Below are 25,288 nucleotides of genomic sequence, written 5' to 3' on the forward strand. Positions count from 1 at the left end.
TGAAACAAACCATGGAGGAGGAGGAGGAGGCGAAGGAGGAAGAGGCCGCTGTTGCCCCGACCTCCACTCCTTGACCAGGGACCTCTCCTTCTGAGCACCAGGGACCAGGTTCAGGCAGAGTCCAAGTTATGCTTCCTCTGTTGTTATTTCTTTACCAACTAGATTTAATGGCTAGAAAACGTAAAACAGCACTTGTTGTAAATGCAAGTAATTCTTGCTTTACTAGTCTTTCTGCATTATCCCTAAATTTTATTCTCTCAGCCATCTATTTCTTCAGTGCCTCAGTATTCTTCTACACCAGTCGCCTTTAAAATGTACAACAAACTCTAGTTGCAAGCAGTAAAGTGTCCTGGTTACCTGTGTCCCACTTTGGCCACCTTGGCAAAGAGCCATATTTAAATTTAAGTCCCGACCCCTGCGTGGTCTTAGTTTATCTGGTACGTGCTCTTCATGAAAGGCCTTGCTGCCTGCGGTCACTTCAAAGGATCTGGCCTTTACCTTCCCACCACCAAGATGAGAGTCAGGCCCAGGCAGGTGGAACATGGTCAGGCCCCACACCCAGCAAGCTCCTCACTTTGTGGGCAAGCTGGTGTGTGACCCTCATTTGGTCAGTGGTTTGCCATTAACCAGGATTTTCCCATTCAAAGAGCCATAGGCGTAGCCTTGTGGTTGTATTGGGTTGTTTGACAAGCTACCACACATCTTATGTAAATAGTAAAGCCTTTATTTTTGTGTTAAGAATAACATTCTGAAAATATCCATCTGCTGATGCTTTACAACCTTTTCAATTTGTAATAGTTATATACAGTCATGTATAGTGCACTTTGATTGTCTTGAAATTTCTTTAATGATTTTTTTCTTATAAGTATGCGACAGTCAGCCAGCGGAGGATAAAGGTACATTATAAAACACACATTAGTACATTTAATAAATACATATTATCTATCAAAAATGAACCGTAGCTCTTTATCAATTAATACACAGCACCCACTGGGCACTCCTGTGAACTGGTGGATAACTGCATCATCAGGCCACGAAAGCCACAATCTCCCTTCAGTTTGGGGTTCAACTCGGCATTGGCCGACCTAGGAGACCCCTTTATCTGCAGGGACCGGAGCGGGAGGCACTGGACCCCTAGCTTCCAACCACAGACCTGAGACCCTGGGGCGCACAGCTTCCCGGCATGCCTGGCAGCTCTCCAAGCCGACCTCCCCTTCATCTCCAGGGGAGACACCAGCCTCTAAGGACCATTCTACATTAAGAGGGGCACGCGTGGCTGTTATAGAGTTCACGGTGGTTTTGTAAGCAAATGTGGAAAGGTGTGCTTATGATTAGGTCTTTTTACCACAAATGCCCTCTTCAGATCATCTTCCCCAACAAGGCTGCTCACAGAAACAGGTGCCAGGTAACTTTGTACGTGAACTTGACTCTGTGGGGGCAGTGGGCTGCGTCTCTGGGCACAGATCTCTCTCTGTACCTTCTGGTGACGTCACTAGGAAACGGCAGTTCTCGTACTCTCCCCCCCCCACCTCCGCCCAGGGCCGCGCTCAGCCTGCGTCCATCTTAGCGCCCAAATAAAGCAAAACGCAGCAGTCACTATAAGAGGCTCAAAGGAAAGAAGGGAAAAGATCTCAGCCCTCGACACAAAGCTGTTCCACGAGTGGGGTCAAAGGTTACATGCCGGCATTCGCTGCCCCGAGCTCACCTGGCATGCTGGGCACCTGCGCCCAGGGAAGGGGGGTGCGAACACCCCCTGCGGGGCTCTGCAACCAAGTCCTGAGTCCCGGGTGGGGTCGGGGCTCCGAAGGACTCCAGGGACCTGGGCTGAGCCACCATTTCCTGGCACAAGGATGTGTAACACAGGCAGCTCCCAGTGGCCTGGACACGGGTGTTGGAAGATTTTTATATTTTGAGAATTCTGGGTCTGTGTGCAACTGCCACTGCCACCCACCCCCCACCCCCGCCTGAGCTCCCACCAGCCCCTGCTGCTCCTACCACAGGGCTGGGGTGGGGTCCTGGGAGCGGCCAAATCCTGGGCTGGGCGTGCATGAGGAAGGTGCTGGCCAGAGGGAACGGGGAGGAGGGCCACACAGACGCTGGGCTGGGCAGAGGCGGGGGGAAGGGAGTGGGGGGGGAGGGGGGACAGCAGAGACTAGGCTTTGAGAAAAGTCAGGTTTATTAAAACACACTCAGCTCAGACACACTGGTTATGAAGAGGTCAGTTCCCCTCACCAAATACTAACCTTTTCCATTTTTCTAAAAGGTTCAAGGTGTCTGGGCTGTTCGGGTCCCAGCCTCCTGTGCACCCCATGCCATCAGCTGAGACTCGCTGAGAATTGTTAGCAGCTGTGCTGGCCAAACAGTGCAGCGTGTATGGGCTGGGTGCTGAGCCCTTGGAATGCAGGGGACGGGGGGAGGGGGGGCGGGGGGGGGACGGGGGGACTTGCAGGGGACAGGTGGGAGCCACAACAGGACAATGGGCTTGGAGGATTCGAACCATTTTCATGGGCCTTGCAGGCACCAAGTTAGCGATGTACCACTCCCTGCACGCGCAGCAGAAAGCTCGATGCTGCACCCAGCTCGCCGCATGCCAGGCAGCAATGCCACCCTCCACCCGGAGGCACCCCGGTGCCCCATCTGGGAAAATCTGCTGAGGCGCCTGCGCGCCGGCCTGCCGACCCCGGGCTTCAAGCTGGTGGCCCCACTTCAGTCTTTGAAATGAATGGTAGCGGGCACGAGGCCGGGTAGGTAGCGCCTCGCTTTCCTGCCTCGGACACTGGTTCAGAGGCTCCAGGGAGGCGCAGTGGCAGATCGCCACTTTCTGACTGCGATGGTCACCCCCGCTCCCAGACCGCACCCCTTTTGGCACCTGACAGCACCTCCAGGCCGCGGTGACAGCTTGCCTCCCCATTCGATTGGCCTCTCCTTTGACTCACACCCACAGCCTCCTGAACTGCTCCTGACCCCGAAAGTGCAGAAGGTGGAGAGCCCCATGGACCCCTCAATGGACGGCACCTCCAGGAGGCTGCGGGTCGTGGGGGCCCCTCCACGTTCACCCACAGCTGCCTGGCCCCCAGCCATGAGCGCAGGGCTGGCCCACCCTGAGGATGCGACGGGCTTCCTGCCCTGTTTGCGAGGGAGCTAACACTATTGGCAATCAGCTTCGCTGCAGTGTGCAGGGTCGAGAGGGCTGGGCTCTGTGTGGGGGAGGGTTAGCTTCGCCGTTCAGCAGTGTTCACATTACACTGGCCCTGGCCTAGGGTTTCCAGAGCTCCGGCTGGAGGTGCCTGTGCGGCCTCAGTGGCTGACTCCTCCCAGAGAGACAGCGGGATGAGCCCTCAGAGGTCGGCCTGTGTCTCTCACCAGAGGTGTCTTCCCGTGTAACTCGGTGGCGCGGTTGGGATCTGGAAACAAGGAAACACACTAAGCTCTGTGCTGGGAAGTCAGCATCCCCGTGGCACAAGGTGTGAGGCCTGCCTTCTCCAGGGGCTGGGTGCCAGGGGCCGAGCGCTGGGTGCCATGGCCCTGCCTTCTCGGGAAGCCCACCTTCCTTTCTCTGGGTCATGCGCCAGAATAAATGTTTCCTTACCCAGAAACCCTTCACCTTCTGAGTCAGGGTGCTCCGCCCTCTTGAAGGGACCAGGGGGGCTTAGGACTGACCTCTAGGGCCACCTTCTAATCATATTAATTATGGGGGCTCGAGTCAGGCTCTTCCCAACGAGGAGGCAGCCCAGTGAGGGGTGAGGGCTGCAGTGTGGAACCTGGGGGCCTTTCCCACCCGCAGGGCAACGCCGACAGCACCCACAGGCAGGAGCCCTGCCCCCAGCGCAGCCAGCCCTGACCACATCCTACACAAAGCCCCAAGGCCGAGCATGGGCGTGGCACATGACAGAAGGAATGGAAATCCATGCGCACGTGTAGTGGCTCATGCACCTAGGAAGAAGCAGGGAGTGCGCTTGGCATTAAATGTGGGGATGAGAGTGCGTCTGATTCGATGGAGAAGCAACAGGAGGCCATTCACTGGCCAAAGAGACAGTGACAGTTCTGTGAGGTCTGTTTGGCATCAGCTAGCTAACCTGCTTTTGTGCTCACAGAGGGGAAACGAGAATCACTTCAATTTCTCAAGATAACTCTTCGGGAGTGGGAGTGGGACAGCCCAGAGCCCAGCTGGCACAGGGAGGGAGGGCTAAAGAGGCCTGACTAGGCTGGGTGTCAGCAAAATCCACTTCATAATTCTGGGCTTTTCCTAAGTCACCTCCCAGGGAGAGAGAGGTACATTCTGTATAATGAAACCCAAGAATTCACTGGGGACAAGAGCCCCAAGATACGGGGACACTTAAGGGAATCTCTAGGTGGTACACTGGGTACAGTATAGTACACTGGGTGCAGGTGGTACACCAGGTGCAGGTGGTACACCGGGTGCAGGTGGTACACTGGATATAGGTGGTACACTGGGTGCAGGTGGTACACCGGGTGCAGGTGGTACACTGGATATAGGAAGTACACTGGGTGCAGGTGGTACACTGGATATAGGTAGTACACTGGGTGCAGGTGGTACACTGGATATAGGTAGTACACTGGGTGCAGGTGGTACACTGGATATAGGTAGTACACTGGGTGCAGGTGGTACACTGGATATAGGTGGTACACTGGGTGCAGGTGGTACACTGGATATAGGTAGTACACCGGGTGCAGGTGGTACACCAGGTGCAGGTGGTACACCTGGTATAGGTGGTACACCAGTGCAGGTGGTACACTGGGTGCAGGTGGTACACTATAGGGGCCTGGGTGCATGGAGAGGGGTAGGAAAAACAGAAACCTCGCCGTGTTCCCGCTGCAGCATCTGCTAGAGCTGCTGTCTGCACAGGCCTAGCAGCCCCTGCTGAGCTGTGTCCCTGTGGGAGCTGTTCCCCTCCTCCTTCCTCCCCCCTCCCCCCACTCTCCCCCCACCCCCGTCTCTCCCCCTCAGGTTTCTGCCAAAACATCAGTTGTGATACTCACAGTCCCGCCGTTCAGCACCACAGCCATCTCGGTCGGCTGGTACACATTGCTTCTAAACGGAGCACTGGGTCTGCTTCCCAAACTGCCGTTGCGGAACCCTGCTGTCCGGAGAGCTGGGGGAGGCGGGAGCCACACACACACCAAAACAAAAAGGAAGAGAGACAGCTTTGTGTTCCTCCCCTGCATCAGCACGCTCCAGCACACAGCCCTCCCTCCTGCCCTTTGTCACAGCCTGACTCCCAACAAGTCACAGAGGGGCTTTGTTCTCCGCCCCAAGCGACCCATCCTGGGCGGGGGGTGGGTTGGGGGGCTGGAGTCTGCGGAGTCCAGGCTGCAGTTGCTAAGGTGGACAGGTCAGGCCTCCCCTCCCCACCTGCAAGGCTCCAGGGGACAAGGACACACCCTGCACTCCCAGGTCCCCTCGAACCAAAGACCTCACTACAGCATGCCATTCATGGCCAGCTCAACATCACACTGTCAACACGGCTGTGTCCCCACACACAGAAGCAAGGAAGAGCATGGACCAAGGCACATGACAGAGGGCGTCTCACAGGAAAGGCAGGGCACAGAGGATCTTGGACCAGACCGGGGGGGGGGGGGTGCTCCTGCTGAACAAGAAAGAATTAAGATCTGAAACAAAGACAGAGAAATATGCAGGCGGTCTAACTCTGGAAGGTGGTAAGCTGTGTTTCTTATCTGCTGTGTACTTTCAGAGATTCTCTCCCCTTTTTAATAAAGAAAAGCCTAATGACACAGAGGAAACTTAAATGCATATTACTAAGCCTGTAAGGGCTATACACTGTATGATGCCAACTATAATGTCCTGGAAAAGGCAAAGCTAGAGACTGTAAAGGCATTAGTGCGCTGGGGGTGGGCTGGTGATGAATGGCAGAGCGCGGGCATTTTCAGGCCGTGAGCTATCCTGCACCAGAACTAACGGTGGAGAGGACAGCATGTATCTGTCCAGAGCACAGAGCTGTGCAGACCAGGCGTGAGTCCACCCCACAGGTCCATGACAGCTCTAGCTAATAGTGAGGATTCACTAATGTAACAGATTCACGTTGTTAGTAACAGGAAACTGGGGGAGGGGCTTGTGGGAACAGCCTGTATTTCCTGCTAATTTTTCTGTAAACCTATAACTGCTCTAAAAAACAGTCTTATTAAAAAGTAGTGGAGAAGGTAGTAGGACTGTTTAAAAATCAGAACAGAAGTCATCTCCACGGTGCAGCTGTTAGAGAGTGGGAATTTTTGAGCATGCTTACTACTCCCATTCCAGAGAGGCCGTGGACTATGCCCCAGATAGAGTTGTCAGTGCTGACACCAGGCCAGGCCTTGAGATACAGTCTCATGGCCCCTTCCCAGCACGTAGGCCTTCTTTCATAGAACACTGTCAGCTTTCTGAAGAACAGGATGACCCTGTGAATAACATGGTCGTCAATGGCATGATCCTGACATTGCTAGGAAAAACTGTTTTGTCTTGGGTTACTTGCTCTGCAAAAACAGGATGTGTTTAATGTGCTTAAAAGTGGTCCTGCACAAAGAGTCGGGGCTGCTCTCTGGACTCCCTGCGTGGAGAAAGGCAGAGCAGTCACCGGCTGGCTGGCTGGCCGGCCGGCTAATAAAGGCTCCCGAAATTTTAATTTGGTCTGGACTCCAGTGGTCGTTCACTCGCGTCCGCTCCACAACAGCGGCGTCCTCTCCACGATCTTCCTTTCAGCGAAGGCACTGATTTTGCTGTTCGGAGAAACCTCTCCTGAGAGTCTTTGCTGAGGGATCATCTTTCTGACTAAAGAGATCTTGCAATTTTCACAAACTCCTTGGGACAAGGACCACAACCACCTTGGCAGTACAGTTCACCTTCATAGGATGCCAGCCAGGAGCCCGGCCCTGAGAAGAATACTTTACATATCTATGAACTCATTTAATTTTCATAGCACCATAGGTACTTCTATGATTTCCACTTTACATGGGGCACAGAGAGATTAAGTAACTTGCCCAAGGTTACACAGCTGATAAGTGACAGAATCAGTATTCAAACTCAGTCAGAGAAGCTGTGTTCATAAAGATCACACTATACTAGCTCCGAATACTTGGTTTTAACCACCACACTTAGTTCATTAGAAGCAACTTGAATTCAAGTGACACTGGGGGCAGCTGGGCCCAGATTGGACCAAAGAAACTGAGGCAGGATAGGGAACACAAGTTCCAAGACACACTTATGAAAACCTCTTTTGCTTTAGCATCTCCGAGCCTTCACAGCCCTGTGTACGTTCTGAGCAAGGAGATGTCCTTCCTGGGAAGCAGAGAAGGGGCCACTGGGCCCAGCAGGGGACAGGAGACCGTCCCACTCTCAATCCCTAGCCTGATCTGCTTGAAGGGAGGGAAGTGCAGACACAGCAGCTGTGGTGGGGACTCAGTGCTGCACTGCCCAGCTGTGGGGTGCACTGGCCCAAGGGCCCTCTCCTCTGGGAAACATCCCTCCCCACATTCTAAGCCCCTGAGTGTTGGCTTCAGTGGCATTCTCCCCTGGCCTCCAGGTGGGCATGTGATTTAGGCCTAGCCAGTCAGGGCATCATATCTCCCCGGCCACGCTGATTGGCTCAGGAAGGGCCATCAGGTCCAATCACAGCTAACTCTGGGATTTTTCTCTAGCATCCTGGGAAATGTCCCACTTTTCTACTGGGACTCTGTGCAAGCCTAGAGCTTTGGGCTGTCAAGATGCTAAAAGGTTAAGAAATGGAAAGATACCAAATCTTGTCACTTCGAGCTCCCGGATCGAACCACTCCTGAAGCTTCCTCCTTAGTCCACCAGTTTTGTTGCTGTGCTGTAGTCTTGCTTTGCTTAAGCTGATTAAAATCAGATTTTCATTACTTGCAACTTCAAGAATCCCAGCTAACACCCCATTCTGACCTGGGTCAACTCTGAAAGGCAAGCAGGGCTCACCCATAGGTCTCCACAGGAATCAAAGATCAGAGGTTGAATGTCAGCCCTCCCCTGTCTAGACTCTCTGAGTGAGGCTAGCATGGCCCTGCCCTCCCACCCCCGCCTCCCCAAAGTCACCGAGGGCCTTCCACTGGGAAGCTAAGGGCCAGGGTTTAAATAGCCCTCAGCTCTAATGAGATCTGAGCCCAAATCCCTCACAGAAGAAAGAACTCTTTCCTTTCCTGCTCTTGGAAAGGTGAGCATTTCAAGCGCCTGCTAACACTGCCCGAGATGTGACCTGAGGTGCTACATCTGTCAGTGTATTTTAATCTTTTTACTCACATACCTCATGCCTTGTTGATACTTATCCATAAGCAGCAGGCTGGTGAAGTGGTGCATATCAGGGGCCTCCTTGGGGGAAGGGAACGAGGAAGCAGAGGCTGCGGGCGTGGCTGAGCCACAGGCCACTTGGGATGCATCCAACCTCTGAAAGCCAAGGCAGCTTTCAAGGAAGGGGAGCCTGAAAGGCCAGCAGGTGAAAATGCAAAAAACAGGGCACTGTAGCTCCTGTCCGGCCGGTTGTGGGGCCGGTTCCTTATAGTAGAAGCTGGCTGAGGTCAGCGCCACAGCTGACAACAGCTTCTCTCATCGTGCACGGGAGCAAGCAAAGTCCTGCAGGCAAAGCCAGGACTCCCGGGACAGAGGCAGCACAGCCAGATGCCAACTCAGCCTCTGAGCTTTCTGAGGGCACAGCTTGCCTGGAGCTGCCCTGCCGGGTCCAATGGAAATGTCAGTGGATACACATGTGGGATGCTGCAAAACAGGGCTATTAAAAAAAAGTCTGACAACTACAAGGCTGGTGAAGACGTGAGGAATTAGGGTTCTCATACGATGATTAGAGGGGGGAAGTATATATCAGGACTCCAAGGCACAGATTCTTTGGTGCAACTTTAGGTGCAGTCTGGGAATTTTTTATTTTATTTTTTGCAGGGAGTTAGTTGAGCAAGGGCACTTGGCTGCCTGCCTGATTGCCCCTAACCACTCTGCCTGCATGATCACCCCTAACCACTCTGCCTGCCTGCCTGATCTCCCCTAACTGCTCGCCTGCCTGCCTGATCGCCCCTAACCACTTTGCCTGCCTGCCTGATCGCCCCTAACTGCCTCTGCTTGCCTGCGTGATTGCCCCTAACTGCCCGCCTGCCTGCCTGATTGCCCCTAACTACTTTGCCTGCTTGCCTGATTGCCCCTAACCACTCTGCCTGCCTGCTTGATGCCCCTAACTGCTCGCCTGCCTGTCTGATTGCCCCTAACCACTCTGCCTGACTGCCTGATAACCCCTAACTGCTCGCCTGCCTTCCTGATTGCCCCTAACCACCTCTGCCTTGGCCCCTGCCATGGTGGCTTCATCTGGAAGGACGTCCAGAATGACGTCTGGAATGTCATTTGACTGTCCGGTCTAATCAGCGTATTATTATAGAGTAGAGGCCCGGTGCATGAAATTTGTGCATGGTGTGGGGGGGAGTCCCTCAGCCTGCCCTGCACCCTCTCCAATCTGGGACCCCTCAGGGGATGTCTGACTGCCGGTTTAGGCCCGATCCCTGTGGGATCGGGCCTAAACCGGCAGTCAGAAATCCCTCTCGCAATCCAGGACTGCTGGCTTCTAACTGTTCGCCTGCCTGCCTGCCTGATCGCCCCTAACCGCCTCTGCCTGCCAACCTGATCCTCCCCTTACTGCCTCTGCCTGCCAGCCTGATCATCTCCTAACTGCCTCTGCCTGCAGGCCTGATTGCCCCCTAACTGCTCCCCTGCAGTTCTGATAGTCCCCTAACTGCTTCTGCCTGCTGGCCTGATCACCCCCTAACTGCTCCCCTGCCAGCCTGATCTCCTCCTAACTGCTCTCCCCTACCAGCCTGCTCGCCCCCTAACTGCTCTCCCCTGCCGGCCTGATGACCCCTAACCACCTCTGTCTCGGCCCCCACCACTGTGGCTTTGTCCAGAAGGACGTCCAGAAGATGTCTGATCTAATTAGCATATTACCCTTTTATTAGTATACATAATACTGTAATAACAATGGATGAGGCCAAGTGAGTACTAGACTTATGGGGGGATCACTCCATCTATACTAATAAAGAGCTAATATGCTAATGGTCAGGATGCCGCAATGGATAATCACCAGGTCACTAGCATATTAGCTGGGGCTTTGCTCTGGAGACGGGGCAGAAGTGGGGAGGCACCCGGAGGAGGTGGGAACATCCCGTGCTGGGGAGGGCAGGGGTGAGAGACCATAGCACCTCCCTCACCAGTCCTTTGCCACCCACTGCTTGCACTCTGAGTGCCCCGCAGCCCACCTGCCAGGGGAAGGAGCACAGCACAGCAGTCGGGAGGCTTCCACTCTCTCCTCCAGAGCAATGACAGGGCAGAGCCGCCACGTTGCTCCGGGGATGGGGCAGAAGCGGAGAGGCACCCAGAGAAGACGGGACCAGCCCCAGGCAACTCAGAGACTGAGGGCAGGGCTTGAAGCAGCCACAGAAGGCCAGAGGGCTTGGGGGCTGGGCCAGGCACACTGGAGCTCTGCGTGGACAGGTTCGGGTGTCAAGGCAGGGCTGCAGGTAGGTGGGTGGTGCCACACAAATTCGTGCACTGGGCTCCTAGTAAATTATATAAATGTCTAACCCCTGGGTTGTACACCTGAAACTAATATAATATTGAATGCCAACTGCAAATAAAAAATTTGAAAGATACAGAAAAACAGGAAATGTTCACTACAGCATAACTTTATATGGGAAGCCAGAAACACATAGGGCATGTGTTTGAGACCAGAAACTACGTCACGTGCCTGATGGAAACAGACATGCGGCTCCGCAGTCACTGGCAGGAGAGGCCTCGGCCGTGGTGCTGAGTGAGGCAAGCACACTCCCAGCCCAGCGTTCAACCTGCTTACACCTTACAGTCACTCGGAGCTTACAATGTCTGGGCCCAGAGACTTACAGAGTAAGGGACAGGCACCGTCCGTCTTTAAGCTGCTCAAGGGATTCTTATGTGCAGCTAGGTTAAGAACAGCTCTATGGCATCGCCGTGTGTGTGTGTGTGTGTGTGTGTGTGTGTGTGTGTGTGTGTGAGAGAGAGAGAGAGAGAGAGAGAGAGAGAGAGAGAGAGAGAGAGAGAGAGAGTCAGTTTGGCAAGATGGGAGCACTGCCTTTGGGCAAGGGTATTTTGATCAATTTTTATTACTTCTATTTGCTGAGCCTCCTACATGAGTATTACTAAACTTTAGTCATCAGAAAGGGATAATAACACTACTAGTATTTTCTTTTGGAGAAGAAAGGGGACTAAAAGACAAGTTTCTTGGCTTTGGTACATGTCAGGGTATAACAGATGTGGGCGGGGGCACCTTCGGAACCCCACCACCCCCTTCACCTGTTGGTTCTGACCTGGGTCCAGTTCCCTTGGTCTCTGGATCTTACTCAGACGGATGTACTGGTTGCATTTCCACAGGAAGGGATGCATGTAATGGGAGCCAGAAAACCCATTTTCCCCTCCCCGCTCTTCTGTGCACTTAGCGTTGAACTGAACCAGTGGCAGGCTTCAGCTCTGTGACATGGGACTGAACCCCCGTCTTCTCAATGCACAGAGCATCCTGATGCATCAGGGACATGAGGGCACCAACGTGCTCTGAGAAGAATAATTCTGCCTGGTCCACACCCTGGCTCTGCCTCAGTTACCTGTCTGCAAAGGGGACCTCATGGGGTCACTGTAGGTATTAAATGAGATTAGCTACTAAAATGCACAGGATGGTACCTGGTCCATGAGTGCACACAACAAAGGTTAGCCATCCCCACTTTTGAAGACCCTAAAATACATGGGCAGTCCTAGCATACCCACTTCACGGCAAGGAGACTAAACTTTCAAGCTCCTAGTGTTCCGGGGTAACAAAGAGCTTTCGGAGCTTGACAAAGTGACAGATCAACAAGGAATGTGCAAATTCACACCCATTTCAGGCAATGCATTACCATCGTGGCCCCGGTGGTCTGTGGGGAAGAACCTGCTCCAGAGGAGCCGAGTAAGAGGCTCCCCGGCCACTGGGCCCCGCCGGCTGCTGGCCTCTGCTCGCCCTGCCCACTGTGTCCTCTGGGCTCCCAGAGATGGCCCCGTCGCGACCTCCCCAGCCAGCTATCTGCACCTGGTCTCAGGCTCTACTCTCAGAAGAGCCCAGCCAGAATCACATCCCATGCCAGGCACCGTGGGACCCCTTGGCCTGGTACCCCAGCATGGCACCTCTCATGCAGCGCCACAAAGCACCTTTTTTTATTTTTTTTAACAGATGAGAGAAACTACTCAAAGCCCCATATCTAGAAGCGGCAGAGCTGTGTCTGAATCCAGACACCTGACTTGAGGGCTTCAATTTCTGCATTTCTGCACTCGTGGTGCCAGAGGGAGGGGAGGGCCCAAGCATTGCCCTCATCACCTGGCACCTGCTGCACATGCCCCCTGCCAGGGCAATGAATGCTAACCTGGTGGTGGGCGTGGCTGGGCCAGGGCCGGGATGGGGGAGCACCTGCAGGAGCAGCTGTGCCGGCTGAGGGTCACAGGTGGGCCCTCAGCCAGCTGCTGCTGGCTGGGACGGGGCGACAGGGCCAGATCCAGCTTTTCAAAGCCAGAGACCCGGATTTTTACATTAAATTACTTGGCAATTTATAGGACACAATTCTAAATAAAAATCCACCTCTGGGCCAGTTTCCACAGGGGTCAATGTGTGTGGGCTCTGACCTGCCAGAGCTGCCCCCGCCACTGTCCCCAGAGGGAAGAAGAGAGTCCTTTCAGGACAGATGGCCACGCCCCAGCCCCACAGCGAGCCGCCTACCTGCACTGTGCTCGTCCATGGAGAAGGCCTTGTTCTCCAGATAGGTCCTCGGCAGCGGCGCATCCTCCTCGAAGGCCGTCTCGCTCACCCGGGGCTGCGGCGCGTCGAAGTAGTTGGGTGCGTCCTCGCGCGACGCGGGCAGCAGGGCGCAGTGCACCTCGGGGATGGCGTGGAAGAGCACGAAGACCCAGCCGCTGGCCACCAGCGTGATGGCCTGGGTGGGGTCGCCCCAGGCCTCGCCGTGCTGCAGCCTCGAGTTGCCGTAGAGGTACATGGTCAGCCAGGCGGCCCAAACGAGCGCGGAGAGCGAGGCCGTAAGCAGCAGGCAGGCGCCGCGCCGCCTCCAGCGGCGGAACTTGCCGCACAGCGTGAGTAGCGCCAGCACCAGCGCGGCTGCCAGAAGCACCAGGTCGTAGCCGAGCGCCAGCGCGAAGTCCGCGGGCTCGTAGGCGCAGGCCGGCCGCGCGTCGCGTAGCACCGTCAGCACCAGCCACTCGGCCGCGATGACCACCTGCACGAGCGTCAGGCAGAGCGCGGCACCCAGCAGCTGCGGGCCCGGCGGGCCCCGGCCGCGCCGCACCAGCGCCCGCACGCGCCAGGCCTGGCTGGCGAGGCAAGCGAAGCAGAGCGCGAACAGCACGCCCCACAGGAAGCGGCGCACAGCGCACACCGCCTCGTCCTCGCGGATGATGAAGGCGAAGGTCAGCCCGAACAGGCCCAGCGTGCCCAGCAGGAAGAGGAAGTGCAGGCCCACGGGGTCCCGCTTCTCCTGCTCCGTGATGAAGGGCAGCCGCACCAGCAGGATGAGCATCAGGAGCAGCGTGATCAGGGCGCCAGCGCCGGCCGCCGCCTCCACCACAATGCCCCAGACGGAGTCCAGGTCGCACAGGGACACGTACTGTGGGAGGAGGTCCAGCCCGCAGCCCCGGGACGTGCTGGAGTTCTCGGAGGCCCCCGCGGCGGCCGCGCAGAGCAGGAGCAGGGCCAGCGCTCCGCGGGCTCCCATCTTTCTCTCTGGCACCATGCATGTTCCAGGAAAGTTGGGGTAGGGAAAAAACATCAATTCATCGTAAGCCTCCCAGTCCCCGGACTGCTCCACCTCATTTCAAACCTTCCAGCCCATGTGGTGCCTTGGGACACTCAGGACAAGCCTCCCGTCCCCCTCCCCCGGGGGGGGGGGTACTGGGGTGGGTGGATTCAGGCCCCATCTGCTCCCGGGGCCAGGCCCAGGGAACAGCCATGACTCATCACTAGAGGCTGGAGGAGAGGGGAGAGTGAGGCTCCCTTTCTGGGAATACCATCATAGTCTTTGACTTTGAGGCCATATCTGACCTCCAAAAATCAGGCAGTAAAATGAAACTTTAAAGAGACAGTTATGGCACAGCCACCACAGGCCATTCAGTCTCTTGTGGCAGCAGCTGGCACTTGGTGACAACATGGTCCAGGCCAGGCACACAACACGGCCAGTCCTTACCCAGGGACAAACCACCCCCAGGAGGCTGGGGCACCTGCCCAGGGTCACACAACCAGCTCTTGGCAGCCTCCCGCACTCCAGCTGTAGGACCATGTGCCCAATGAACCATCTTCCCGGCTCCATCCTGAGTTCCCACCCTCGCATCCCCTCCAGAGATTCCCCAAGAACCCATCTCACTCCATGCCAGGCTCTCCCAGGGATGCCCACAGGGTACTCCCTGGCACCCACTCTGGTCCCCACGAAAGCTGGAGTTCACAGCAGCCGCCTTAGCCCAGGGCTCCCGCCCTTCCTGCTCCCTCCACTTGGACGCTTCTTGGAGCCACAGCAAGGAAAGTGGTCCCCCTGCTGGCCTCGGCTCCAACATGGTCCCCTCAGGCCCAGGCATGGTCACACTCCCATTCCTCTCCATCAGAGCCCCTTCTGTCTCTTAGTCAATCACATCTCATCTCTGTGCTTGTTCACTCTGCTTCTAGGACCCCTCTCCCCTGTCCTCCCTCCCTGCCTGTCTCCAGGGCCAGCTGTCCGTCTCGATCGTCAGCACAGACAGGATTTCTCCACCCTGAAACTACTGACACTTTATGCCTGGTCATTCCATGTTGTGGGGCTGTCACTGGCCTCCACCCACTAGATGCCCAAAGCAGCCCACCTCCCCGAATTGACACCTAAAAGATCTTTAGACACTGCCATGACCCCTTGGGGTGAGGTCATGGGTAAGCACCCCTGGTACTGACTACAGCAAAGTAGATGCTCAAGAAAAATGGAGGTCACAGGACCCCTTCCTCCACCCCCACCACAGCTCCAGGCTTGGAAGGGAGCCAGCCTCCTGCCTCACAAAAGCCTCCGGTCCCCTTTGCTAAGCGTCTCCAGCCAGCTCACTGCCTGAGCACCACCGCGTGCGGGCGGTAACAGCCCACCCAGGCAGCTCCAGCGGGCCCTGGGGCTTCCCTGAGTAACCGTGGTATCGGCCACCCTCTCAGTTCCCGCCTGGGATCCTGTGAACAGCTCCGATCCTACCGTGGCTGGGAGACCAAAACTGGGGTGAATTGTTGATGCCACTGACTGAGAAGGAGCCTGGTGCTGCAGGGTCCGGCCCCTTCGCCTGCAGATGAGAGAAGGCAGGCGAGCAAGGGAGGCACTTGGCAAAAGATGCTCTTACACAGCATCCCACTCGGGCAAGTTAGCAGCAAGAATGTACCCCAGACATTGGCACTCTGGCCACATCAGCCACTTAGGCCTTGTCCACACACCGCCTATGTAAGTATTTAATTGGCTCACCAAGTCCTTAAAATCAACTCATTTAAAAGAAAACAAGCCAGTCCTAGCCAGTTTGGCTCAGTGGATAGAGCATAGGCCTGCCAACCGAAGGGCCCCGGGTTCAATTCTGGTCAAGGGCATGTACCTCGGTTGCAGGCTCTTCCCCGGCTCTGGCCTCGGCCCTGGTCAGGGCTCGTGCAGAAGGCAACCAATCGATGTGTTTCTCTCATATCGATATCTTTCTGTCTTCCCCTCTCTCTTCCACTCTCCCTAAAAATCAATGGAAAAATACCCTCGGGTGAGGATTAACCAATAAATAAACAAATAAATTAAAGAAAACAACCCATTGAAACACTTCTCTCGTGAAATGTTGAATTGCGTGATGTAACTCATGTTGCATACCCAGTGGCATAGCCCCATACCACCCTCTGGGAAAGCATTGCCCTGGACAGAGCTGCTCCTCACAGTCCTGTGCACAAGCGGGATGCAAGCGTAAGGAAGCGCTGGCTATGCCAGAACTAGAGGCCATCTGCTCCTGCGTGGGGCAGCCCTGAAGTGGGGCCCGACATCGCTTCCATGGGAGCCGACCAAGAGGCTTCTCAGCAAGTAACAACCGGCATATCCCACAGAGCCTCCCAGGTCACGACAGCCAGGCTCCTCCCCGCACGGCTGGAGGACAGGCAGGAATGGGTTTCTGCAGGCTTGGCCCCCGTCCTCCCCTTACCCCTAAGCCAAGGGACATTGGCCTCGTCTAGGGACACTTCTGGTTGTCACAACTGGGGAGGAGGTGCAACTGGCATCTAGTGGGTAGAGGCCAGGGGTGCTGCTGAAGCTCCCACAATGCACAGAACCCTCCGCCTCCGCCAACCATACAAAGAATTACCCAGGCCTGAATGTCAGTAGTTCCAGGTTGAGAAGGTCTGAGGCCGCCTGAGGTTGGAGTTGATGGGGAAAATGCTAGGTGAGCGGCCAGCCTCGGCCTCGGGCTGCATCTTGTGTCCCCTCCTTGCAAGAGCTTGGCCTCCTTCACCCTCAGGGGACCTCTCCTCTCCCCAGGCCTGGCTACACGCAGAACGTGGTGCCCATCTCCCCACCTTCCTGACTGGCCTTCCAACCATGAGAAACTAACAGGGGTGAAGTAACCATCAAAACGTGACCAGGCTCCTGACCTTGTAGGCGCTCTGGCATGGCCCAGTGTCTGGCTTCCATCCCCTTCTGACACGGCGAATGGGCACACCTTGCTTTCTGCTTTCCTTCCTGAGGTGGAGCCCTCTCGCACTGATTTTGCCCACTTCTGAAGCGCTCCCTCCGGAGTTTCTTCTGGAGAGCAACACAAGCCCTAGCTGAGCCCCTGACCTGGGCCGGGCCAATCAGAACCATTACCCCACGACTGCTTCATGACAGGCACATAGCCCACCAGATCTGTGATAACCAGCCTTAGGACATTTGCTAGAACTAACTGCAAAGAGGTCTTCTAAGCCAAAAGGGTGGAGACCTGGAGCTGGGGAGGACCAGCGTACCGTCCCAGGAGGGACCCTGTCTCAGAGGAAAGCAGACCCACAGGAAATGGCCGAGTGCTGGAATGGGCCCTAGTGCACCATTAGCTGCATTCAGCTATGCCTGAAGCCAGGCGCTCTGGGACTTGCTGTTCTAGCAGCCAATTAACATCCCTTTTATGGATTAAGCCAGTTTGGGCTGGATTTGTGTTACTTGCCAACAGAGAAATTGTATTATTCCTCCAATATCACGTGGCCCCCTCCTTCCAGGAACTCCTCCCAACCCAAGAGCTAGGCGGCCAGGGTTGTGGTGGGCCCAGCAGCCTCAGATGGGTCTCTGTCAATAGAACCATGCCCAGGACAACCAGGAGGAGGGCTAGTACTGACTTGCAGAATAAAGCTGAGTCCAGCTCAGTTAGGATTTGGGGGGACTCAGAGTGGCCGCAGAGTTTTCTGTTATGGCCGTGGTGACAGCGACAGCACCTGCCACCTCGCCACCCTCACTGTGCTGCTGGCACTCGGCCATGCCCGGCACACAGTAGTGCCTTATCGTCTGTGCAAGGACACGGCGAAGCAAGCACTGCTCTCCTTTCCCTGTTACAGGAAACAGCGGGATGTCAGCGGGCTGTCCAAGGTCACAAAGCAGGAAGCCGTGGAGCCAAGAGATGAACAAGTGTGCCATTGTCGCTGGGCTCAGGAAAGCCCAGGCTGTAAGCCTGTCACCTGGCGAGTCCTCCTCCCGCCAGTCCACCTGAGTCCGCCTCAGGAGCCGTCAGTGCCTTTGATCTTTGTCTTTGTCGCAGGTACTACAATTTCCAGTCATTTTGTTGTGCTGCTCTTTTGGTCTGTTATCCCACCACCACTCCCAGGCCCTTGTCTATCTTGTTCTGCACGAATCCCCTGGTGAATGGCACATGGGCAAGGCTTGCACCCACTTCTGAATGAATGAATTGCTAACCATGGGCCCAGCCTTCAGGGCACTAGGGGCAGATGTCCTCATCGCCATCTGATGGAGGAGGGGGCGGGGTCTGGGTTTAAGTCAGATTTTCACCCTCGAATGGGGAACAGCAGCAGCAGCAGGGAGTTCCCTGCGCCCCATCCACAAGCCCCAGGGTGGGGGACACAGGGGTGCAGGGGCGCACTGTGCAAGGAACTGGGACACAGGTAGCAGGGGCACCAGAATGCCACCTGAGGCCAGGCAGGCGCCTACTGTCAGGAAAGCCAGGTGTGCTGCACAGCCACTGGGTGCCCCCACATTTTAGGAGGAGCAGCAATCCAGGAACACAAACTGGACAATACAGACCAGAGGGTTCAGTCAGCCGCGAGGGAACATGACAGGCATGGGATGAGTAAAGAGCAACAAACCTGAGGGATGGAAGCGTGCAGCTCCTCACAGGGAAGAACAAATAAAACTGAAGGAATGTGCAAGACTCAGTTCCCAGCACTCACACTTATTCCACACTCAGATGCTCCTGAATACACTGCATTGCTCTCTCTCCCTCTCTCACACACACACTCTCACCCTCATACACTCTCACACTCACACATTCTCTCACACACACACCCTCACACACTCTTTCTCACACTCACACACTATGTCTGACACTCACTCTCTCTCACACACACACTCTGACCCTCACACACTCTCACACTCTCTCTCACACACAAACTCTCTCACATTCTCACCCTCACACACTCTCACACTCTCGCTCACACTCACTCTCTCTTACATGCACTCTCTCACACACACACACTCTCACACTCACACAGACTCTCACACTCACACACACTCTCACACTCACGCACACTATCTCACACACACTCCTCTCACTCTCTCTCACTCACACTCTCACACACATATCTCACACAACATTCTCTCACACACTCTCATACGCACACATACTCTCACACACACTCACACTCACACACTCTTCTCACACGCACCTCTCAGACTCACACTCTTGCACTTACAATACTCTCTCACACTCACACACATTCTCTCACATTCACAACACATTTTTACCCTCACACACTCACACTTACACTATCTGACACTCACACTGTCTCACACTCACACCCTCTCACACTCACACCCTCTCACTCACACCCTCTCACACTCACACACCCTCTTACACTCACACACTCTCTCACACTCACACTCTCTCACACTCACACACCCTCTTACACTCACACACTCTCTCACACTCTCCCTGAAGAGGGGCTAGAAGGGCTGGCAGGTGGTGGAGTGCATTCTTCATACCAGTGGCCTACAGAAGCTGGGAGGAATGAAGGAGGAATGTAGGAGGAGTCCCTGTGCGAGTCCCTGACAGCCACGTGCACCGACCACCAGGTCTCACTCCTGCCACTTGCCAGGAGCCCCTGGGGCCCCGGACAGCAGATTGAACCTTTCTTGCCTCAGTTTCCTCATCTGCCACATGGGGGTGATAACAGCACCCACCGAGTAGGGCTGTGTGAGGATTAAGATAATAATTAGGGTTTAGGACAGTGGTTAACGTAGGGTAAGCGTTAATATAGTGTCTGTGATCTAAATAGACACATCTGGCGGATCTCCCTGGTCTGAGGCTGTGAGCTCCTTCGGGGGCGATGGCCTGGAGAGGGAGGTGGAGGGGGGCTTACCCAGGAGTTTGTCCACCACTGGTTCCCAGCCTCCCCCTCCTACACCAAGGAGAGGTCCCAGAGGTGGTATGAAGGGAAACACCTTTGGGGGTGATCTGTTCTGGGAATCCCCAAACTTTCCTGAGTGGGTGCCTCACTGTGAGGATGATTTTTCTGAAAGAAACTAGGTCAGAGGGCCCAAGGTCAGCCTGGGTGCCCTAAAACGGGGTGTCTGCTGAGGAGTCAGGGCCAGGACACGCAGCGACAGGCTGAGCCAGTCCCTGGGAACCAGCCCCCCTGCCTCCCTGCTCATGTGGAGGGAGGCAAGTTCTATACAATGTCTGTCTCTCAGCATGGTCCGGACCAGCCTCCGTGGGGCCACCCACAGGGCTCCAGGAGCCCCATCCTCCACCAGGTCCCCTCCCAGGGCCCAGCAGCTCAGAGACATCTTGAACCACCTTCTCTGAAGGTGACTGGGGCGCGGGGGTGGGGGGGAGGGAGGGGGGAGGCTGGAACATGGGAGGGAAAGAAGAAAGGTGGGGAGGGATCTAGTTTAGTCTCCAGAGGACAGCTGGCCCAGAATCAGCACTCCTGCCAGCCTCCAGGCAGCAGGAGGGAAGCCAGACAGCACTGTGACCTCACCCTCTCCTCTGTCTGCAACATGGAGGCAACCACAGTGCCGCCTTCAAAAGGCTGGTGTGGCAAGTGCATGACAAGTCCCAGGGAGGTGCCCAGCGCCCAGGGTGTACTGTAGAGGGTTCTCGCTCATTATTAAAAAGACAACCATGGTCCCCATAGCCCCACGGGGAAAAGAAGGTAGAGGTGAGGCAGTCCAGCCAGAGGCTTAGTGGAATATAATCCTTGCAGCTCACCCCCCTGAGAGCCACCCCAATTTCCTGCTGGGACCGGATCAAACGGTTACAAAGTTTCTGAAGTTAAGCTGTTTCCTAGACCACAATCTCACCCTCTGTTATCCTTCCCAAGTTACACGGTTTTATAATCTCCATTTCCCAATGCTGCCCGGACCACCGGCCAGTTTGGGGGCACTCAAATTTAACCCTCAGAGGTCAGTAAAGAGGGTTGCCAGACACAGCTCTCTGCACATGAATATGCAAAGCCTCTCTGAACCCATGAATGAAAGCGATAATTTAAATGCAAATTCCACCCTCAGCTGCTGGGTGGGCAAGATTGCTCCTCTGGGCTGTGATTCCGAGAAGAAATGCCACTAACTCAGAACCCCAGGAAGCTCTGTGTGGAAGTGTTTCCAGGCAGTGGGCTTGGCTGGGGGCTCCTTAGGGCGGACAAGAACTGCTTAAAAGTGGGAGTGGGTTTTAAAACTCCTTGAGTGCACCCACAGAGCTGCTGGCTGGACACGGACCCTGGGAGGTCCCAGCACCTTGCTTTCCGCAGAGGCAAAATGAAGGAGAAGCTGCTTCCTGTGTCCTTGTTGAGGTTAAAGGAGCTTTTGAAACTCAGATCTCCTAGCTTCCCATTCAAACCTCTAAGGCAGCAGTTCTCAACCTGTGGGTCGCTACCCCTTTGGGGGTCGAACAACCCTTTCACAGGTGTCACCTAAGATCATCGGAAAACACAGATATTTACATTACGCATAACAGTAGCAAAATTACAGTTATGAAGTAGGAACGAAAATAATTTTATGGTTGGGGGGTCACCACAACATGAGGAACTGTATTAAAGGGTCGCGGCATTAGGAAGGTTGAGAACCACTGCTTTAAGGGTTCTCTGGCCTAAACTCCTTTCCGTGGCCCCAAAGGTTGTGGTCTGGCTGGTCCCAGCAATCCAGTCCTGTCACAGCTGCCACCAAGTGCCCACATGCTCTCTCTCTCTCTCTCTCTCTCTCTCTCTCTCTCACACACACACACACACACACACACACACACGCGTGCACACACACACACACACACACACACACACACGCTCACACACATCTGCCTGGGAGCTCCAGCCACAATGCCCTTTGTTCAGTTCCTCCAACTTCATCCCCACCTCCAAGTCCTTGCATTGCAGTGCTCTCTCCCGCAGCCGGGACCCTCTTGCATGGCTCCACTAAAATGTCACCCCAGAACAGCTTTCAGCACATGCACCCCCGGCCGCTGCTTTCCTGGCAGCCCTCACGCTGAACAGAAGTTACATCTACTATACACTGACCTGCTCAGTGTGCTCGCCCACCTCCCCGCCCCTGTGGGCATGTCACACACTGCCTCCTCCCAGGCCCAGCTCGGTAGCTGGCACACTTAGTGAAATAAATTCATCAATGAAGATCTGGGGCTTCTGCAACTCCTTCCCCCTCCGTCCTCTCCCTTCCCAGCCAGGCTGACCCCTTTCCAGCTGAGCACAGGGGACGAAGAGGACATGCCCACTCCGCCGAGAAGCACGGCTGGCCCGGGCGGGTGGCGGGCTCTGGGCCACGGCCGCCGAGTGCATCCTATCACATTCCTCTGCTGCTCACAGCCTGGGGCCTCCGAAAGCGCCCACCGCACCGAGGACATTTCTAAATCAAGGCTCTGGGCTGAAGTTCCGAGGTGCCAAGTTCCCCACTCCCAACCCTCTAGCCTTTGCGAGGACCCCAGTTCCTCCCGGTTCTGCTCGGTGCCCCCCAAGCCTGGCGCAGTGGGGCCCGGGCCCGGGAGGGGACGCCGCCGCCCGCCACGCCTCCGGGGTCTTTGTCAGAGCTCCCAGGAGCGCCCAGTGGCGCACCGGGGACAGTGTGTGTGTGTGTGTGTGTGTGTGTGTGTGTGTGTGTGTGTGTGTGTGTGTGGGGGGAGAGGGGGAAGGGGGCAGGTTTGGGCGAGACAGAGCAAGGGCCTGGGAATGTACCGAGAGCTGCGCTGGTGTGTGTGCGGTGGGGGAGGGGGGGCCGGTCCTCTGCGGTATGCGCCCCCTTCGCGCGGGTAAACCAGCTCCCCGGACCGAGGTGGGTGCGGGAGGCAGAAGTCCCGCGGTGGGAGAGCCCGTGTCCCCCAAGGATAGGGGACGCAGCGCAGGACGAGTCGTCACCCCCAGCCCGGCCCGGTCCCGCCATTGTGTGCGGCCGCCCCTCCGGCCGAAGTGTCCCCTCCGGCCCCGCGGCAGGTGCGCGGCTCACACCAGAGCCCAGCCCTGTGCGCCCGCTCTGCCTGCCCGGCCTGCAGTCAGCCCACGAGCTTGCAGAGCAGTCCCGGCCCTGCAGCGACTTCCATCGCAGGACGAGCCCCTCGGGCGCCTGGACTCCCTGGCACCACTCCCGGCTGCCTTACCTGCGTCGCCCCAGACTCTCCTCCGAGACTTGGATCTCTGCCTGGTCCAGGGAGGCAGCCCCCCACCCCGCCCCAGTCCCCCGCCTCTCCACCCCCTGCTCCCTGCGGCTCCTCGCCCACCTCACTGCGATCCCCGCACCCGGATCCCCATCTTCCCCAACACACTAACCCCTTGGGGGGGGGTGAGAAAAGGATAAGAAGACCCCCCGCCCAAAATCCTCCCAATTCCACGCGGGAAAAGTTTCTGGAGTCCCTACAGCGCTTTCCGCCCCGTTAGCATGGCTCGCACTCACCGAGCCCTACGGCCCGCAGCGTCGACGCTCCCGCTGGTCCTCGGCCAGAGTCACATCCCCGCAGCGCGGCCGCGGCCCGCCCCGCGCGCGCGCACCCACCCCTGCCTCACTGCTCGCCCTCGCAAACCTCTGCGGCGCCAGGAACCCCAGGGCCCGCCCGCGCGGCTGCAGCCGTGGCCCCGCCCTCCTCAGTCCCCACCCCTCCTCTGGCCCCGCTCCCTTCAGGGTCTCCGCAGGCCACGCCCACAGGCCACGCCCCTGTGCAGGTCCCGCCCTCCGCAGGCCCCTCTCCCACAAGCCCGCCTCCCCTGACCATGCCTCCCAGGCCCCGCTCTCTACAAGCTCCGCCCCTCTCGCAGGCCCCGCCCCTGAAGCCTCAGAGACCGGGTCCGGTTCCCGCCTCGCTCGCTAACTGTTGCGCACTGAACCCCCACACCAATAGCGCACACCCGCCGGCGCCAGCTCCTGGGTCCTTGTCCCAAATTCGGGGCTCTCCCCCCACGTCCACAGTGCGCCATAAGCAGGCCCGAGGCGTCCCCAGGCTGATCCAGCAGCAGGAACACTCACGCTCGGAGGCAAAGTCCAAGGAGTGTCCAGTGTAGGGCCTTGGCCCCGTCCAGGGCACTCTCCAGCGCGAGACAATGTAACTTCCCCGAAACAACCAGCACCGGACCCAAAATGCGCCATCCCCTGTAGGCCACCAGGCACACGCGCGGCTCGGCCTCTTGACGCAGGTCCGAACGCTGCCCTTTTCCGCCAAGTCCCACTCCACTGCCCCCCCACCCCCTGCCCCCGCCACGTGTCCGGTTTCTGCGGACACCGGCTCAACACCTGCGTTCTTGGCCTCCAAACACATTCACACGTCCACTCGGTGCACCCCTCGCGTGCCCATACACAAGACCCCCACCACCAATGCAGCACACATCATCCATGTACACCACTCTTCGGGGTGTGCACACATTCCGTGGCCGCGGGCCTCCGGCTTTGCGCTCCGCAAACACTCTGGGCACAGCCAGGACGCCCGCTGATGAGCGCAGACTGGCAGCAAGGGTCCAGGCAGCCTCGCTTGCAGAGCCCACCTTGGCTCCTAATCCCGCACTGTCAGAGACGGGCATTGCTCCGACTGGGCCTGGGAAGTTGTTTTCCACGTGCTGCTCCCATGGGACAGGTTCCCTACGTGACCTGCAGGGCAGATTCCTCAGGTCTCCGCTAAAAACACCCTAGAACTTGAGGACCCCACAACTCCAATTTCTCAAGTGAGACCCCCTCACCCCATCCCATCCAGGACTTACAAGACACAACAGGGAGATGGCCCCTGCTCCCCACCTCCCTGCGGGTGGAGTGAGGCGGGGAGGCGGGAGGGTGGCAGAATAACACTACACTCTGGGGATACTTGCCTGCCCTGATCTCTGGGGACCATGGACCTTTCCTCATCCCTTCCAGAGCCGATTTTCTGCTGGTCAGGCCACGGACGAATCCCCACGAATACCTTTTATTATTTTTAAGTAATAATGGAAGGAAAGGGCAGTTTTATTTGCTGAGGGATCCTCTATGTCTAGAACAGTGCCTGGCACACAGTGGAGGATCTTTTACAAATTTGCTGGTGCCCCTCCTCAGGCTTCCTGCTGGCCTGCAGGATTGGAAAGCTGGTGGGCACTTCCACCTGGTGGTAGGAGATCCTTCTCTTTTCTTTTTATTTATTGATGAGAGAGAGAGAGAGAGAGAGAGAGAGAGAGAGAGAGAGAGATTCGCTGTCCACTGGTTGCTTCTTGCATGTGCCCTGACCCGATGGACCGCTCCAACCACCTGACCGAGACCCTTTTCTTCCCCAGGGTAATCGAGGGCAAGTTCACCCTCTAAGCTGCAATCCCTCGCGTGCAAATGGGAGATGATTTTAGGAGAACATGCCTGTGGGGCTGTTGTGAAGATGAAACACAACACAGGTGAAGTGCTTTGCATGGAGTCTGGTGTGTGAAAAGCCTTTGGTGAGTTGATGAACATTACACTTATGTTTATGTTCCCTCTGCTGGCCTGTTTCACAGAGGGGCTTTCTGATGACCAGGTTAGCTTTGGGGGATGATACTTTGGGAAGCAAAGAGTGAAAAGAGAGGAG

General features: G+C 56.4%; 2 protein-coding genes across 9 annotated transcripts in view; one reads left to right on the forward strand and one right to left on the reverse strand.

Moving 5' to 3' along the window:
- IQCK (IQ motif containing K) overlaps window positions 1-17,873 on the forward strand; it is a 140,838-nt gene extending 122,965 nt beyond the window's left edge. For 3 of the 6 annotated variants that reach the window (XM_080681872.1, XM_080681870.1, XM_080681868.1), the window contains one exon: window positions 1-947. In XM_080681872.1, the coding sequence (XP_080537998.1) occupies window positions 1-3 (3 nt within the window). In that variant the 3' untranslated portion in view covers window positions 4-947. Of the gene's footprint in view, window positions 948-17,612 lie in introns of those variants that run through there. The other 3 variants (XM_080681865.1, XM_080681871.1, XM_080681867.1) reach the window with 3 other exon arrangements.
- GPRC5B (G protein-coupled receptor class C group 5 member B) lies at window positions 710-23,314 on the reverse strand. 3 transcript variants are annotated; one of them, XM_080681862.1, is made up of 5 exons: window positions 23,176-23,305; window positions 16,683-16,833; window positions 12,786-13,799; window positions 5,002-5,114; window positions 862-3,404 (listed from the first exon to the last, which is right to left on the reverse strand). In XM_080681862.1, exons 2-5 carry the CDS (start codon window positions 16,720-16,722, stop codon window positions 3,360-3,362), a joined length of 1,212 nt encoding a protein of 403 aa, XP_080537988.1. In that variant the 5' UTR covers window positions 16,723-16,833; window positions 23,176-23,305; the 3' UTR covers window positions 862-3,359. The 3 variants fall into 3 exon arrangements, with proteins under 3 accessions (XP_080537989.1, XP_080537988.1, XP_080537990.1); XM_080681863.1 differs by lacking the exon at window positions 16,683-16,833 and having other exon boundaries at window positions 710-3,404; window positions 23,176-23,314; XM_080681864.1 differs by lacking the exons at window positions 16,683-16,833; window positions 23,176-23,305 and adding an exon at window positions 22,883-22,915.
- Window positions 23,315-25,288: the final 1,974 nt, after the last annotated feature.

This window comes from Plecotus auritus (genome assembly GCF_963455305.1).
Source record: "Plecotus auritus genome assembly, chromosome: 7".
Classification (NCBI taxonomy): domain Eukaryota; kingdom Metazoa; phylum Chordata; class Mammalia; order Chiroptera; family Vespertilionidae; genus Plecotus; species Plecotus auritus.

Bases quoted from the DNA above. Each gene is read 5' to 3' on its own strand.
- GPRC5B (XM_080681862.1), bottom strand. From the start codon at position 16,722: ATGGAAGCCAGACACTGGGCCATGCCAGAGCGCCTACAAG. The intron at 5,115-12,785 runs GTAGGCGGCTCG...CGCCTCCCCCAG, and splicing joins CATGGACGAGCACAGTGCAG to CTCTCCGGACAGCAGGGTTC. The intron at 3,405-5,001 runs GTGAGTATCACA...CCTTGTTTCCAG, and splicing joins TGGTGCTGAACGGCGGGACT to ATCCCAACCGCGCCACCGAG.